Source organism: Sipha flava, unplaced genomic scaffold (genome assembly GCF_003268045.1).
Source record: "Sipha flava isolate LNK unplaced genomic scaffold, YSA_version1 173_pilon_pilon, whole genome shotgun sequence".
In the NCBI taxonomy this organism is placed as follows: Eukaryota; Metazoa; Arthropoda; class Insecta; order Hemiptera; family Aphididae; genus Sipha; species Sipha flava.
This window is the reverse complement of record NW_020271974.1, coordinates 854,739-874,596: the sequence shown is the minus strand read 5'-3', so window position 1 is coordinate 874,596 and position 19,858 is coordinate 854,739. Positions and strand designations below refer to the sequence as shown.

Below are 19,858 nucleotides of genomic sequence, written 5' to 3'. Positions count from 1 at the left end.
TGTAAAAACATGAATTTTCTTTTTTACTACTTCTCCTATTGGTCCGTTTACGAGTTTTCATTTTGCAATCGTTGATTCGACAATTTGCATACTTTCATTCAAGGACATATTTTTGTTTTTAATTTTATAATTGTATGTGCAATAAAACTAAAATTCACTGAGATGAAAATTAAATTTGTTTTCAATGTTTCATTTTACATAATATTTTGAGCTTTTCTAATAGCGATAAAAGTTCTGGATCTAAATTTGAAATAATTTTTTATATTTTTGTATGAAGAAGACGTATGAATGATGAAATAATAAAATATGTTTAAAAATATTTACAAATTAGTGAAATATGTAAAAATATGTAATTATACCAAAATATGTAAAAATATGTAAAATAAAAGTAGCATCATATTAATAGGAATGATTTAAATTATGAACATTTCTTATCAAATTTTAAATATATTGTTTTAATAAAAATATGTATTTACATATAAATCCGTTCCCTAGTGATTAGTATTTCAAAATACCGTGGCATAGGTGTTCATACATTGACATAATGATTTCGATGTAAAATTCAACAGAAGTACTTAATATATCAATTCGATTCATTGCTTTTCATGAAATTAATCGAAATTATCAAAATTAAGTTCATACAAATTATTTAGATTTATGACTATTTTATTAATCGATGAAGCTTATGATAATAATTTAACATTTACCATCTAAAACTAATTCGCTATAATAGAATAACTACACACTTAATTTGTAATTTATTTTTACTACCCGTATCTGCGATAATCATTTTGATGAAGACAGTTAAGATTTACACGATTATATAATTTAGTATCATTTTGTCATAAAAATATTATTTAATATAATGTGTACAGCTTACATATAATATCTTTAACAATATAATTTTATACAATACAATTTACGATACAAGATAGTTTTACAAAATCATCAGATTTCTGAATTATTACATGTTTTGTGGCACGCATTATTTTAAAAACAAAAGTATTATATAATTTTATGTAGTTATAAATATTATGCTTCTGGGCTTTAATATGATAACTTTTTTAGTTTATAATAACGAGTATGATATTTTTTTTACGTATGGGTTAGCTTAACTTATTAAGGTTAACTTATTATGATGATATGGAAATTAAATAATCGAAACGATAATGTTTACACAATATTATAAGTACACGTACTGCATTTATCACAAATTATATTACTATATTAACATACTATGTAGTTATTAATACAAAACAATCTATATGTATGTATTTAAGCATAATTAAAATATAATGAACCTACTACTTACTCGTTGAACAGTCAGCTTACATCGAAAACTACTTTATCGATACATTTGAAATTTACGAATGTGTATTTACTACAAACTAAACGAATTATTACATTAACTATGTATAGACAATGTTTATTAGACATACTTAAATGTATTTTTTTGAAAATCACAGTTTTAAAGGTAGAAATATTTTTAAGTCCTGGTCTGAATTCATAATATTTATAACTTTTAAGTTTCTTAGAAAAAATAATATTTTTTTAGTAAGTTGAATTTAATAATCAATTAATTAAATAATTATCAATTGACAAATATGTAAATTAATGTATTGTAAACAAATAAAAATAAGTGTTATTAGAGTATACGACGATTGTGCGTTTTTTTCAACTTACATTTTTTTTTGCCTCAAAATAGTAATTATTTATATGAGTAAAATAATTAAATGTCTCCTTGACGAGACTAGATTGATTCAGCTAATGCACTTTAATTTAATTATAATTCTATTTTACAGTTATTATTCTCAAAATATTTATTTCAATTTTAATTTTAATTTATATATTTGTTATAAAGCAACCGTAAAGTAGTATAATATTATTTAGATTTTAACACTTACGTTGGCGATATAATAATTTAATAAAATAAAATTTTTGTTCATTAAATGTAACCAACAATTGTTATAGGGTAGAATAAAACATCTTAATTTTAATTGATTTAAATGAAATCCGTTTGTTTTCTATCATAAAAAGGTTAAAAGTCTTGTATATTGTATTCTGTAATATACTTGCAGTGTAGTGTGATTTGTTGATAGACAATGAATCAAAAAAAAAAAAGTTATTCCAAAGACTAAATTATGTTTGAAAAGGACAAATATATAAAACTATAATATTTTATGTAGGTACTGTACAAACAATTCTCGCAGTAGAAAAAAAAGTCATTGTATGATAAAACTCATTTAAGGTTTTATTTTTTTTTATTTAAATTTAATCCTTTGAACTTTGAAGTAAGCGAAAGAGATTCTGCCTAAAGCACGATTCGTAGCGTTAAAAGGCACACTTAGAGTTTTTTTTCTTTTCAACGCAAAAGAATCACTGTTAATTATTATTTAATAATTTTTTAAATCAAACTCTAGTGTTATTGTTATTATTAATTTATTTTTCTATCAAATCTTACCTATCCTTGTGCAAATTCAAAATAAATCAATGAGTTTGCGTTTGTTGATACGATAATGTTATGTTACGTTGAATATACACATATTAGCCAACACGTACCAATAAGTACACAACGTTGTCGAACAAATGGTAAATCCATTTAACGTTTTGTGTATAACACTAAATGTATGGTGTGTACACGCATGACGCTGGTGCGGACACAGGCTTATGGTCTCAGCCAAATTAGTCGGTTTCGCGTTATTTAGCGACCGCCCGAGAGACCACATAATATCAGAGGTTCGGCAAGATTGATGATGTCCCAGATGATCATCGTTTCCTTGTTAATGCCTTTGGCCTTGAATAGCAAAAATGAACAAGGAAGGGGCAGTAGAAACAGACACGAATAACGAGTAAGTGTGTGTGTGATCGAGTAATGGCTGGAGGAGAGATATATAGTGGGAAATGGGGATGGAAGGGTGATGTATACCTTCTCTTCCGTCGTCGTCACCAAGTTTCGTCGGGCACGCAGAGAGTAGGAAAAAAACCACCAACACCCGTTACTTAACGGATTATGATATTACCCCTACGCGCTGCGTCCATCTATCCTTATATTGTGTACAGCGCATATCACGGAAAAAAAGGATGAAAATTATCGGTTTTTGTTGTGCGAAAAACCTTCGTTATGGATTGTAACGAAGATTCATGTTGTTTTAATTTAACATTTTTTTTCTCTCCCTTTAGTTGCAGGTAGTGTAATGAAAAAAAAAGCCGACGAACAACTGCTGAAAACGTATTTCGAAAACGCGCCGCAAAATGTGTTCGCGTCCGCAGGCCAAAACATCTTGCTGCCTTGCCGAGTGAGACATTTGAACGACAAAGTGGTAAGTGCACTTGATGTATCGTATAAAGCAAGCATACATAATATAGCTATTAGCTGCAATACAAATGTATGAAAATTATGGACAACATTTTTAAGTGCTGTAATAACTGCAAAATGACTGTTCTTGAAAGTCCCGCGATTTGTTGAATCGATCGGTTTCAACATGTGAAATATTTGATAAACATGCACGTATTATTCATAATAATAGCTCGTTTCGATTCTCAATGTGTACTAATAAAGTAGCCGTATGCAGCGAAATGAATTAATAATCCACGGATTTAACGCGGTACAAACGATTTGGTGGAATAAAAATATTAAATTAAATTTTGCTCGATTTATTATTTTATTATTACGGTAATTTTTTTCGGGCGTGCTGGTATTTTGCACGGGTATAATATGCACTGTTAACATGTATAATAATGCAATCGGATAAACACGTTTTATTGGGAGCTTTTACACCGTTTACATTATCTGAATATAAAATATCTATAATCGTAATGGCAATTTGAGTAACATTAGATTTTTCATTTTATTCGTTATCGAAATATTTAAATTCCACCTTCGCACAAAAAGTCAATTTTATCTGTTAACTAAACAAAAATATTCAACATTTTTTAAAATGTAAACAACTTAAGGCTACTTAATGATAACGATAAGTGCCTATCAATGCACTGATGGAGGGTTGGGTTCGTATGGCGTTAAAGTTTTGAAATCGAAGAGTATAAACAAACGTGAAAACTGAGAACAGGTCACTTTTGCTATGAAATATTTACGGATTATATCGTATTGTACATACTTGGTAGCGACCATTAAAACCATATAAATGGACTATACATCACTAATGGCTGAAAACAATTATTAGACTATAGTAGTGTTTAAAAGGGTTTTCTGAATTCAAGAGGTTTGAAGTGGACTCTAAAGGAATTGCATGAAATAAAGTGTATCTTTAAGTGCATAGATAGTTTACCTGTTTTAAAATTTTGTGGTCTTGGATGCCACTGTATATGTTTTTTTTTTTTTTTTATGACGCACTTCCTGAGCGATTCGTGTGTTTACTTTTGAATTCAGTGTTCGTTAATCCTTTTCAAGTACAAATATTATTAATTTTTCGCAAATTAAAGCTAATCAATGCAATTGCTAAACACGAAAATCACAATTTTACAATAAAATATTTCAAATCATCCGGGTACTTTGGATATTATGTTAAAGTAAAATATCCAATAAATAATTTTGAAAATATTGAAGTGTTTTTTAAAAATAAGTTCAACTAAAATTTATTAGCCTATTTAATTATTGCATATTAGTTAGTCGTAACATTTAAAAAGCTATCAAATAATGTTCAAACTAAAATGTTTTGATTTATTAAAAGTTAATAGTTAATACCGTTTCCTGTCACAAAAGTTGTTAGTTTACCTGATTTATATTTGAGAATAAACGAACGGTGGATATATTTAAGATTCAAAAGATCACGATAAAAATACACTACAGTAATTGCAATTTAGATCTTTAATTAATGCAAGAAAAAAAAAATTGGATACCGAGAAACTAAAAGATTATTTAATACGTTTTAGTTAATATTTTAAAATATAGAATCTTGTAATAATTGTTCATAGTCATCGCCACGGATTAAAATGTAAATTTATATTTTTTTCAAACATAAATCTAATTTAAAAATATCATTAAATTTAATCACTATACCATAAGAAAGCAATAATTATCAGGCATACCATTGGTTCAGTTTTTGATTGATGATACTTTATATTAAAAATACCCTGTGATTTTCAATATTCACGCATTTCCTCTTTAGACACAAACAAGAATAAATAATTACATTTTAATTACTAATTAAATCATATTAAATTAGCAAATTGGTTGATAGCATTTTATGATTAAGTTACTTTTGCCTTGGTGAGTTTTTTTTAACGGATTTAAAGGGTAGTAATAACCAACTATCGTATAATCTTTCGTAGTTCAGAAATAAAATGCGATACTTATATGTGAGAAAAGCCGAAGAATAAATATTACTATCGAAAATCCACTGGGTCGTTTAAGATCAATGAAATCGCGAAAAGAATATATTTTCTAAAAAATGTGAAAAATATGTGTTTACAATATGTGTGCATAAAAATACAATTCAAGAAAAACGTATCCTTTGATATTTAAAATACATGATCTATACACGCAATAAAGTGTGGTAAAAACTGTGTGAACAATTTTATAATATAATAACATGAGTGTTCAATATTAATATTATGCGCATAATAAATTACAGAACAAAGACATGTTCGGAAGTAAAGTTTAGTCTGTCATCATTATGTATTACATGGATGCAATATGTCCGTATATAATTTATTAAGAATAATCCGATTAAATTTATATTTTTACAAAAGTTAAAATCGTAAATTAAAAGAAAAGATGAAACCAGTGATCATTGTAAGTATAATAGTATAATAATATTGAATACATTTCGATCTCTACGTCCGGATATTTAAAACCAACAATAAAAAATTTAGAAATTTAGTGGTGAAATTAATTTAGTCATCCGATAAAAAAAAAAAAAAAAAAATAATATATAATAAAAATAATTTTAAAGTTCACACTTCGAGTGTTGCAGTTTTGTATTGAACCAAGTTTTGTTGATGTGGAAAAGAAGTGTTAAAAATATAAACAACATAAAAAGAAAAAAGAAAAAAAAATCGAAATAAAGTGTAAAAAATATCAGGAATACTTTAACTTCCGATGAAATAATGAGGTAAATATCGTGTTTAAAGGAATTTCGTTTTATGTTATGTGTACGCGGTCAAATTTTTTATTTAAATAATTTTGTTCGTAAAATTAAATGACAATTTAAAAGATTTAATTTAAAAGCCTTTCCCCTCCTTTGAAACCGGCAATTCACCCTTAGCCTGGAACCACCATTATGTGTTACGCACCGGTACCGGACCAGAAATAAATTTTTTATTAAAACGTGAAAATAAAATGGTAAACAATATAATCGATTTGTATTCGATTCGAGTCGGAAATCGTTCCCGAGCGGTCCGACCGAATATTATTACGTGCGAACCGTTAATTTTGTTTAGATTTCCGAACGACGGTCACGTACGTTCAAGTCGATAACAATTATTATCAAAACACGTTCGCGCGTTAATATTTTAAGCTGTTGTAAAAATGAACTTATCGCCGTGTAACAAACGATCACCTCTTGTGCACGGTAATCGTGTAGGATGTTAATGGTTTCCGTTGTGTCACAAACCAATCGATTAGTTTTCGACGACGATTTCGGATGTGTAACCGTACGCTGGTGTGCGTTATGTCTGATCTGCAGTTATACGCGTGCACGACAGAGGTTTGAATATATGCTTTTTTGTACTGCACGCTTATGGATCCTGTTATACTCCTCTTTCGAACGTTAACAGTAATGAGTAATACAGTTGGTGTTTTAGATTTTGTTGATAATACATTTTTTTTAAATAATATTAAAATAATTTTAAAAATATGTATGATCATTTCAATAAAAAAATATAAAATTAAAAACAAATTCTATCAAAAACATATTCTAAATAAGGCCCCCCAAGCCTTATTTATCCGGCCCGTGTTGTATTTTAAAATAACAGTTTTAAACTTTATTGTCAATACTCAAACTTATGGATTTAACAATTATTAACTGGTGCTAAACATCATTGAATGTTATATGTATATATAATTATAGCTTTCAACCATAGCTGTTTGTACCGGACTACATCAGTTTTTTCGTATCATTCGTATAGTGTTGTCATGTGTAACGCTCTGGCCCGTTAGATTTTAATTTTCTAAAGATTGGCCCTCTAGTAACTTTGAGTTTTTTATCCCTGATATAGAGAATAGAACCACAACACACTTTTAAATTTCGTACTACACACTTAACATTTCGTATTACACGTAAAAGTATGTCGTACTGCGCACAATTTCAGTCTCCAGTGGACGATACCTGCAGACGCGATAAATGCTGTAATCGTAGTCGAGGGGTAACAACGTAATTAATGAACGCGTAAACGTAGTAAACATTAAAATATCAATGAAGCACGATTACGTTATAAAAACAAACGTGCTGTTGGGAATACGAATCATTTTTGAAATACCACTCATATGAACTTCCTGCGTAGGTGTAGTTACGGTATTATATCGGTACTTAAATATGTGTGTACGCTTGCAAAACCGGAAAATTTATACCTACTACGTTTTTGTTTTGGTAAACTTTGAGTATCGTTCCTTTTCCGTAGTATTATTATGTTTTATTGGTACGACTCCCGTTAGACGTGTTTCGAAATGTATTGATAAAATTGTACAATTCAGTACGGAATTATTTTACGAAAAAAAAAAATAATAATAATAATATATACATTGTACAAATACAACTTTTATCGTGATAGGTCGACTTTGACTTATCCTAAAATAATATATTAATGTTTTAGTGCGTGCACGTCAAAAACGCCTTGCCCATGGGGTTTGTTACATTTCAAAGAGCTTTCTTCGTGCTTCGTAATTTCGTGTGCCGAGCATAACCCTTCCGGAAGAAACTTTTAAACCATCGATTTGCAAACATGTCAAAAACCTATTTTTCCAAATACATTCGAACCGACCCGTAGTGCGGCTTCAGTTTCGATTTAACAGAGTTAACGGTTTTTTTAATTTGTTTTAAACGGTTTCAATTCACACGGCCTGCCGATTGAATTTCCGTTGCTGGTTCGCCGATAGGAATCAAAAAATGTACTCATAATTTGCGATCAAACCGCCGACTACTTGCCACTAGGATTTTAATTTTTTATTAAGAGCGTTGTTGGTGAACCGCAGACGCATGTACAACACATATATTTAGGCATATCTGATTATCGTAGCAGCGCTTACAGCTAAGAGAAAAAAAGGCATTTGAGCTGCTGAGAAAAAACGTTTTATTTTATTTCGTTTTTTTCTAACCGCTGTACACGTTTTCAATAGTTAGATTACAAAATACATCGTGGCCGAACTGGAATTCTTTACGTTCAGATTTTTTTTTAAATTTAATAATCATTTTTTCTCGGAATATATTTAAGTGCCTATGAAAATTGTATCACATGCTTTTTAGAATTCCTTATACGGGTCTGTCTGTAAAAAATATAACATTTCAGTTTTGGCCTTTGCACTTGTAGGACTTAGAACACGTTTTTTCATTTTTCAAAATAGTGTCTAAAAAGTATTGATCTCCATAATGGTGCACAATAGAAGTGTGAATTTAATATTTTTTTTTATTTATATTGCATATTTTATATTTTCAGTAAAAAATGTACACTGCAATGTACTGTACTACTGTAAAAGTTTACCTTATACATTATCGAGCTTTCATTGACATTCAAAACAATAGTGAATATCACGTCACCATAAATTACAGTAATAGTTTTTACATATTTTCTCAATTGATCTAAATTACATTTTTAGAATATTTCATGTACTTACAAATGTTTTATTTACAGTTTATTATATCCATTTAAAATGTAATAATTCATTTACTTTTCGTGTATCATTAAAATAGGCGAAAACCTATATTTTTAATTTTAATTAATCCAAGTTATAACATTATAATAACCTTTTATTAAATTATTATTTAAATCGACGCAGACGTAATTGCTGCAATTGTTTTATCTATTGGACAGAAACGTTTCTAAACATATTTCAAATGTTGCGTGTTTAAATATTTATACAACAAAATATTTTCCAAACGCATACTATGCTCGACGATTTCGGTTATTTCGAGTGCATCGGCCGCTTGTTCGTTTTTGATTTGCACTGCTAATTTCGTACACATTACACGGCATGTCCGTGACAATCGATATTGTTGTAATATTCGTTATGGTTGACGACGACTACCATTGTAACTTAACCGATTGTTTTTCCGTCTCCGCGTAAAACGGTAAAAATTACATTTCAATAATACATATTTGCAATTTTATAAAGTGCTCTCGAGACCTGCATCACGCCACAGGACATACACTCTGTGTCGTAATAGCGACTGCGGCCCGCGGAGAATTAACATTTCGCGTAGAAAACGTTTCCGCGTTACGGTACAATAATATTTTATGGTTATACGACGTAATAGCGATGCGGACTTTCGATAAATAATGGTCGATGGACGCGTCGTTTGGCGCAAAGCTCACGAGTGCCGTTGCAGCTGTACAACTGTATGCGTTATTGTTAAAACTGATATCCATACGCGTGACGAAATGGCCGCGCGCAATACCTGTACCGCAATAGCTTTGTCTCCGGAGAGGATAAGGATATAATATCGTAAAACCTTCGGCTTTCGCACTCAAACCACTAGTATTTCGAACAATAATTGAAGTATTAATTTTAAGACACCATGTTTCGTAAGCGTCGCGTCCAATTCAAAATCTCAAAATATAACGCCGCACAAACCGTCCAATGAACATGGAAATCGATCGTGTATTTATCTCGGTTGTAACGTAATCAGCGCAACTCCTTAGGACCGTAAGACAACTAGTAGAGCCTTGCACCGTCAAAGCTAAATCATTCCTACACAATATACTCGAAATCGTAGAACAATCTACAATCGTTGGGTACGATGAAAGTAGTGGTTTTTTGAAATCAACTATCTTTTCGATAACCCTAATAGTACAGTCGATTCTCGATTAACCATGATCGTCGAAAATATTAATCCATATGATTTTGAATAATACTTTAATTTATAACACATACTTAGGTAACAAAACGTGTTATACTCTAGATATAGGTATACACGATAATTGATTTTTCAGATATTTAGTGGTATGACTGGAAGATTTATAGAAAACTCCTAACGATGAAAAATATTTAACTCATTAAAAAAAAAAAAAATTTAATCATTATTTCAAACCTATATTAATTGCTTAATAGTGAAAATTATCGTTGCAAAAATTTTACTAGAAATATGCTGAGTATTATAAATATGCAGTTATTTATAGGAAATTACAACTTATATAAGACCTAACCTAACCTAACCTTTTTCTGAACATGTTTCTCAGTAGGTACAATATTACTCTTAGCATACCATTAAAATAATGCTTCACGTGAAAAAGGTCTTTTCCGTGTAACGAGGCAAGTATAAAGCCATGGTTACGTTTAATGTTTAACCGAGTCACGGGACTTACTAATGTATATCGATTATTCATATTTAGACGAATAACATACGGTATATTATATATTCATTTTAACGATGAGAACGTTTTAAATGTAACATATGGGAAAATAATTCAATAGTTAGCTTTTATAATAAACCGTTGTTATATTTTGATTTATTTTATTGCTTATTATATATGTATATATATATATATATATAAACCTCTAAATGAAAAAATATGATTGAAGACCTAGAAATAAACAGATGTAACCAAAAACATTTTTTTAATACAAGTAGCAACATTAAAAACGGCTGTAAACCACTAACAAAGATATTGACAAACAAAATCGGAAATCTAATCACCAAAGAAAAAAAAATAATAAATAAATTTAAAGATTTCTTTGAAAAACTATTAAATAGACCATTTCACAACAATGCAGCTGAAGAAATAGATTATCATATAGTGGAACCAGAAATTGAAACGAGATCAATACTGCAGTTGACGGTCTCAAAAATAATAAAGTATTTGGTGATGATAGTGTGGTAGCAGAATTGTAAATAAGAGGAGGATTACCGCTAAGAAGGAAGTTAACAGAAATTATTAGTTATGCACGGAAAGCAGAAAGAATCCCAGATGGAAGGAACACGACTATAATTTGTCCGATATAAAAAAAAAGGAAAACCCCATAGTAACGGAGGACTATAGAGGTATCTCTTTACTTGACATAGGTTATAAAGTTCTAACAATAGTAATCTTAGAAAAGATAAATATAAATGCGAAAAACATTATTGGAAGTTACCAATGTGGTTTCTGATAAGGTAAGTCAATTACCGACCACATATTTATGGTAAGACAAGTGATGGAGAAAGATTATGAATTCAACGAGGAACTACATTTTTTATCTATTGACTGCTCGGAATACCAAATAGGTATATAAATTTAATTAAAATGTATAATGAGAAGACAAAATACGGTATTTACAAAATTACTTTGATACATTTGACGTAAAGTATGGCCTACTCCAAGGTTAGGTTATGGTCAGGTCACATAATTTAATCTAGCTCTGGATCAGAATGCAAACGATATATTAAGATATATCGTATAAATATATTGTATCATGTTAAACGTGTTAGGCCGTTAAAATTACTGTAGCGAGTAACGCAATGTCCTGGACAGCGAACATCACAATCAGCTAACCGAGGAAAATGTACGCCGAGCGCTCGCGTACGCTTCTCGGTATTTACACAACTTACACGAACAATCAGTGGCGAAGCGATGATTTTTCAACGGTAGGGTCTGAACACTTAGGTCAGGTAAAAGAGAATTTGAGAGCTCACCATTCAACATCCCCACAACCATCTTCAAGTTTATAGGTGTACACTAAAATAGTTTATAAATTTATATATTAAAACAGTTTTAATAACAGTCGTTAAAATATAATTTATAACAATAGCAATAAACTAACGGTGGTCAGCAGCGGTAGCATCGCTGCGACATAACGTGGTAAACGAACCGAAGCGATTGTAAATGGATTGTGTTGGACGCATGGCAGGCCCGCGGAGAGAGAAACCCGGACCCGGAGCGGGGGGTGTATCTTAATTTGTTCTGAAGCGTTCATCAAATTCTTATCATTAATCGTGTTTGATTTCCAGCAATTGGTAGTCCCTAATTTCCTGGCCGGGTAGGGGGATCATCACTTTCCCACCCCTAATCGTCAGGCCCGGTTGGACGAGAGTGGCCATGACCTTCGTGATGACCATCGAAAATGTGACGGCGGAAGTAATACGCGCTTACGGGTCCGAAAACCGGTTAGGTGTCGTCAACGTTCAGTCGGTACCGAATTTTCGGCATTTTCGAAACATCAAACGGTAGTGCACAACAACAGCGTAGTGTACGTACGCGCAAACGGGACCCTCTCGACGGAGGTGGGGGGAAGGGTCTGTAGCCGATGCGAACAACAACAACAACAACAACAACAGCAGCAGCAACAGCAACAACAACAACGACGACGACGATAGGTAGTAATAATAATTCTCGGTGTATAATAATGTACGGTATTGCATTCGAGCGTTGTTGTACCGGAGAGCGTTGCGGTGCGGACGACGTTCTAATGAGCTCTTTCTCTCTCACACTCTCTCTCCCTATCTCTCTCTCTCTCGCGCCGCGCTGTAATGGGTCTAATTGAAAGGCTCCGCGGCGCATCGTTAAAATCGCGGCCGACGCCGACCGCACGCGCGAGTGGCAACTAACCGATCGGCACCGACGTGAACGTACGCGTCGCGGTTTCCGGACTCCGACCGGTGCAGTCCGTGTTCCCGTTCGGGCGTACGCCATACACTTCGTTACTTGCTGCGCCACAACTTCGAGCGCTTCGCGGCCGAAAAACCGTTTTCGACGTTACTCTCGTCCCGCGGATCGTCTCGATCTCGGCCTCGTCCCGTTAACAGAACGTTGTTCGGTCGTCCCCCGTGCGTTACTACCATACGATCGTTGACCCGACGGTGCCCGCGTTTACCGCCCTTTCCTGCCGCCCCGCCGCCACCGTACGGAACACGAAAATATTCATGTTCGGACGTTCGACCACGTGCAGTGGGCACGTCCCGATTCAGAAAAATACGGGCCCCGTGGCACTGTTGGATTTCGGCACTCTTTTGAACTAATAAAAATCTCGATAAAAATAACAATTTCATTAATAGGTATACATGGGTATACATGCATTCATTACTAATTACAATACCCATTTTTTTTTTGGTTTTTTTCGCAAATTCTACAAATACATCGTCAAATGTTAATTTTTTAGTGATGTCTTGGTCGATTGCAATTAATACTAATGAATCTAGTCTTAAAAACGAGCGCGTGCGTATTTTAATACATTTAAGCTCAGAAAAAAAAAAAAAACGATCCGTGCACGGCATCGACGAGTATATTTGTATACAGTGTCCGCGTCAGTGGCGTACCCAAGGAGAAGCTATGGGGCTAAAGCCCCTTCTCCTTCGAAAAAAAAATGTTTTGTACATTAGATAATATGTTAGCTTATAGTTTTGTCAAAAATAACTATTGCAGGGGAAAACCAAAATGTAATCCATCGCGTATTACGCAACGAAATGTGAATATCGAAAATCGAATTTTTTTTATATTTTTCCTCCCGGTACAGAACGGGAACACGAGTCCCTAAGATTTTCGGGGCCCAGAGCTCGCGCACCGTTCGCGTACGCATAGATCAGGGCCCGGCCGAAGGGGTAACGGTACCGGCCGTGGTACCCGTCGCCGCTGAACCGTCACACCAGTCGTGCGCTCGTCGCCCATCGCGGGCGTCGGACGAACACGGGCGGCGGTCATTAAAGGGTCCGCGCTGACATTATGAACAATCCGCGAACGGCGTCGCGCGCAAAGCGATAGCAAAAGAGCGAGAGAAAGTGAAAGGGTCGCTGGTACCACTTTTCACCCGGCGTGCAATTGCTACCTCTCACCCGTGCCCGCGTCTTCGACCCACCGCAGCGCACACGTGCACGTTCCTCCGACTCGCTCGTAGTCTCTCTCTCTCTCTCTCTCGCTGTTGGCCGCTTGTTCACCTGCATCCGCGGACCGGATGGTTTTCGAAACGTTCAATCTACGGATCCGTCGGATCGACCGCGAACGATAGCTGTTCGTGTGTTGCACGAAACGCTTTATTACGGTTATCGAACCGACGTTTTTTTTTTTTACCGTCTTCTAAAACAACGACTTCTTATCTTCTGAACATTGCATTGTTGTTTTTTCGGTTCTTTTTCGAAATCCTATATCGTTTCGCGTTTCGAACCGATCGCAGAGAAATCAACACCCCCGTAAAGCTACGAACGCATTTTTGACTGTCACCGAAAACTTTAAAAATTAAACAGGATTTCGTGATAAAATATTGCTTAAACCAGTGTTTTTCAACCGGGGTGACATGTCATCCAAAGGTGACATGGACCCAGTGCAGGGGTGACACGAAATCTCTACGGGAGAAGGAAAAAAAATAAGAAAATCATTAATTTTAATAAAATCATATATAATGGCCCTTATTGTCATATAAATAGTATACCTCTAAGTTTGTATCTTTATACTATTTATATTTACTCTTTAGATTCGATAAACACGTGCAATATTTTGATTTGCGAAATCGCTGCATTATCCGGTATTTTATCGACTTAATCTGGATCGTTAGTCAGTTATTATGCAGTCGCTATATAGTGTTATAGCTCTACGACTCTAGAAGACAATATGTGACTAAATTTTTCCAAATTTTTCTCGATTTCCTCAACTTTGTAAAAACTACCAGGATCAAATTTCTCGTTAGTTTTTATACAAATCACTATTATTTTTTCTCTCTTTTTTTTATTTTTATTTGAAAATGTAAACTTTAAAGTATCAATGTTTATCGAATCCTGCAACTCAAATACATTTTAGGTGTACTTATTATTTTTCTGCGCACTTAATTTTTTTTTTTTTTTTTTTTTTTTTTAATTCAATAATAATTCTAAAATTATGTAGTTAAAATTGTTTATTATTTTGATGTTAGGGCAACGTGGTGTCTATGATTCTAGTGACTAAGGCGCCATGAACGAAAAAAGGATGAGAATCACTGGATTAAACCGTTACAAAAGATGTGTGGAATCTAAGTTGAACGTCGTTTTCATAAGATCTCAATGATAACTCTCGCGTTATTGGGATCGCAATAGAAATTCGGACGCCGATCACAGTACTATTCCATTATCTTCAGGTTATCTCGGTTATCTCAGCTGACCGACAAATATTTTTTTTTTTTTTTTTGTTTTACCAAAGTTACGAATCCACGATGTCGATAATCTCTTCGTTGCGGCTAATGTTTTTTTTTTTCAACAGAAATATCGTACACGCAGTACGTCTTACGCTTCGCGATTAATTATTCTCATAATCTGCGGTAAATATATTATTGCGCAATATCGTAGTAGATACGTGCACCGCAAGACTCGTATGTTTTAATAATTCCACTTGGAACGTAGGTACCGACATCAATAAGTGTATTTAGTACGGTCCGCGGAGGAGCCTACCGTATTTCACGCTGCTGTATTGTTAATGATACGTCGATTATACCGGAAATTTATACTTCGTTTTTCATTATAATTTTAAACGAGAAGTGCACACGCACAACGCCGTTATACCTTGGACTTACTTTGTCGTAGCTCAAAAGCGATATCGCGCGAAATTTTTCCGTAAACAACAGACGATTGTCAAGTGTTTCGCGGACATATTACAATTGTAGAGTTAACTGTTTAAATCTCGCGTGAACATCAATACGAGTTCAAACACAGTTTTTGTGCGGAAAAATTAACCCTTGTATCAAACACGCGATGGTAAGACAATGCGTCGCAAATAAACTAAAAACGGAACGTTCATAAAATAATATGTGGGACATGCAATTTTTCGCATTGATAATATATTATAATTATCGTATTCGTATAATTTCACGTAACGAAACGCGTTATTTAATATGTTTTAATATAGCTGTGGGAATAAAGATCTTAATACCATAAGCAAACAAAGGTTCATTCAAAACCTAAATTTTTCCAGTGCTACTATACACATTAATATACAATGACCTTGTGTCAAAATGAGCGAAAACAATATCGCACCACCGTAGCCATGTATTCATGGTATTATTATTTATTCCTGTGCTTTCATGATTGACAAATTATAAAATAAAACATGAAATATTCCTCGAAGCTAGTTTCTTAAGTTGAACTCCAACTGATTTGGAAAATCTCGGAGATTGTTTATAGCATTTTTATAAGCTTATAAACTTTTTAACGAAAAATATGATTTATTCATTGAAAATATATAATCTTGGTTTAAAATAATGCATTTTATTTTTTAAGTAATATACTTCTGAATTTAAAATTAATTGCAAACGAACCTAACGCATACAAATTTTAATATATTCACAATGTTCACAACTATGTAAAGAATAAAAATACTCTATAGTGTTATTCGTTTAAGAAAATATGCGATTACGTAAATATTGTGTTACCTACAGAATTAGTTACCATGGGAAATAAGATAAATATATTATTTATTATAAGTGTATTGTGTGTAAATTTGAATTGTAATGTTAATCATTCCGGGTATAATTTTAATTAGAAATTTGATAAAAATATTTGAAACTTTGAATTCCCTAAAGTCATAAAAAGTTTATGGCACTCGTATGACTTGATTTACGTTTTATAATAATCACAAACGTAGATAATGTAGATATTTAAATGCAGTTTATGCGATAGCGGAAATCTTTTGATTTATGCAAAATCCTTAATGTCAAGTATGTATAATGAACACGCTTCTCTCACGTGCCGTAGTTCAAGTTTAAGAAAAAAGTATTGCGCAAACTTCGTAAATTGTTACATGCAAGATCAATGTAGTGAACACTTTTTTTGAAACAACACAAGCATATAAAAAATAACAAAATATTCGATTTAAGTAATATATTGCAATTTATATTTTCATAATAGTTATTTTCGTTAAGAATGAAGCATAACGTGACTCGAATCGATTAGAACGATGAAAAATTATTTTATTTTAAATACAAAATAAACAGCTGGACCTTGAAATTCGTAAAAAAGAAAAACGGTCCGGTTTTAATTTAAACATGTTCAATTATGTTTTTAAAAAATTCGAGCCCACTGGACGTGATACAATGTTTTTCAAGTTGTTGCTTTGATAAAAAAATAATGCATGTACATAAGTGAACGGTTTTACAGTGCTCAGTTAATACGGTTATTTCAGGGTTTTTTTTTTTTAAAGATAGGTCATTTTTATGAATATTTGTGTATTTTATTCAAAAATACGAGTTGATGTATTGTTATTCCTAGAAAAATGATTCGATAGGTTAAGTTGTAAAATTGGTTCTAAAATAGCATTTATTATTAATTATGAACAATGACAATTTATTATGCATATAGGCACATATTATAATTACTTAGACTTAAAATAAGTTAAAATAATAAGTTAAATGTAGAATAGATAATAAGAAAACTTAAAATATAATAGTAATTAATAACTATGGTTGATTTAATTTGTAGGTAGGTACAATGTACACGATAAAAAGTATTGAGTTAGAGTTTAAGTTCGACTTAAAATCATAATAGGTTCGGTTCGGTCTGGTTCGGTAGAAAATATGAAGGTTCAGTTCAGTTCGAGTTCGAAAAAATAATTTAAAGTTTGGTTCAAGTTCGGTTCGATTTAAAAAATCAGGATTCGACCCATCACAAATATATACATATATAAATACATGGTATACATTTTGGAAAACATATTTTTCGTCCCCTGAAACGTATAGAAATGCGATCCCATCACCCGTCGAGTTCGTCGCCCTTTACCTTCATTCAGGTTCGCTCATTAAACGGACTGTAATTTTTCGGACGGTCGTTCGCTATTGTTTTGTTCCAAACTAAAACCCGACTATTTTGATTTATGGACCAATGAAGCCAAAAACTCCGGCATGCATATTGTATTTCCGAACAAATTCGATTTGTATGGAAATTCGTGGTCGAGATCTGGTTAATTTATAACCAAAAGTTATTAAAAAAGACATATCATAAAGTAATAGGTTCGCGTTATTTTTTCTCCCTCGCGCCTACTACCACGGTTGTCATCGGAGGAACGACTTAAACTATTAAGGTGATATCTAATTTCAGCCAGGAATCACAACAATTGAATATCGGCATGTACGCCACCATTGTGTACTGGTCAATGGGTTGGCGCATGCTCTGTGTCTTTAAACATACAGATCGAATCAACATATAATTTCACGAGATACATTTCGATAAATAATGAAATTATTATAAGTACATTCCCGATTGTAATGCATACATAACGATGTATTCACTCGACCGTATAAATGTATATTTTTGGCATCGAGTATAAAACAATAATACGATGTTCGCGACATATCATTAATGTTACAATTATTTTTTTTTCTATTGTCTGTTTTGAAGCACATAAAGAACATTGTCAGTCAGTGAACAAAACACTTATTTTTATTCATTACCTTTGTTTTATAAGATTTTTAAACACATATAAATTATGCTTTATTTTTTGCTCGTGTTTCAGTAATAAAATATTTGATATTATTTTTTCTTGATAATAGAGACCTAAGAGATAAAATGTAAATCAAGACATTTTTATAATTGGAAATTCCAAGTGACGATACAAGAGATATATTTTTATTTTTATTGGATTCTGTATATGTATACAATGTGTTTTTTTTTTTAATATTTTTCTTTGAATAATGATTATTATTCACTTGTTTATCATTTTTATTTGACAATCATGAGTATCTTGTGATATATTTTTTTCCAAATTTTCATATTGCCATTGTACTCGTTTGTATCTGGTAAGCATTTATCTGTGGTCGTAAAATCAGTACGAGACTGTCTTTAATTTAGTTATATCTATGTAAGTTATTATATGATTAGTAGTAGTTAGGTCTTTTTTTTTTTTTTTAATGAAATATTGAGACATAAAACTGAACGGAGCTATATTTTTAGATATTTAAAAGCAGAGACACGTTTACAAAGAATTCGTTATGGCAGCGGTAAGATCAGATTTCACAGAACCCGTGTAATAAAAACGGCAGTTAATAAAACAAACATAAAACTATGTTATTTTTTTTCTATTAACTAAAATTTAATATGGATTTTTGTTTATTATTACAATTATTGTTTTTGTTGTTGTTAATGCTAGCTAATATAATAATAAAAATTTGAACATGTAATTTTAAAATTATTACCTATCATAGTATACTACCCGAAATTGTCTTTTAGCATGTCATCTTGTATTAACATAAATGGAAAACTAAAAAAACATTTTCATATATTTGCTAATGAAAAAGTAAACATGTTTAATTTTGTGTCGAAATTATTTCTAGTTTTTTCAATATGTGTGGAAAAATCGTATTGGCGTCTAAACGGACTACAGTCAGTACGAGTGCAATCAATGTCAATAATTAATTCTGTTTGATCTCCATGAATTTTGATGCGATGTGATGCTTTATTATTTGTTGTAAACTTATTATTGGCAACAGTTTATGGGCACATAAACATTTTAGAACACAGTAAAAAATGTTATTGATTATATTGTTTAATCAGAAATTCATAATTTCTGGTTAACGTTGACGTATTAAGTTTAGAAATGTTTAAAAAATATGGTATTCAGCGTGGATCAATTACTACGACGCCATATCAATGACAAAATTCAACGTAAATAAACTAAAACGATTTTCGTTTACAAATATTAATACAGCTGATATGTAGTACAATATTTTTTACACACAAGTTACAAAACAAAGCGTGATTTTCTCAACGATCGAGAATTTTCACGTCGTGCAAATGAGTTATGTTTGATTTTTTTTTTTTTTTTT

General features: G+C 32.1%; 1 protein-coding gene across 1 annotated transcript in view; it reads left to right on the top strand.

Moving 5' to 3' along the window:
• The window catches only part of LOC112680085 (fibroblast growth factor receptor 2-like), a 121,242-nt gene that overhangs the window by 33,719 nt on the left and 67,665 nt on the right, over positions 1 to 19,858 (top strand). The window contains exon 2 of the mRNA XM_025550081.1: positions 3,181 to 3,320. Coding sequence (XP_025405866.1) covers positions 3,181 to 3,320 — 140 coding nt within the window. The remainder of the gene's footprint in view (positions 1 to 3,180; positions 3,321 to 19,858) is intronic.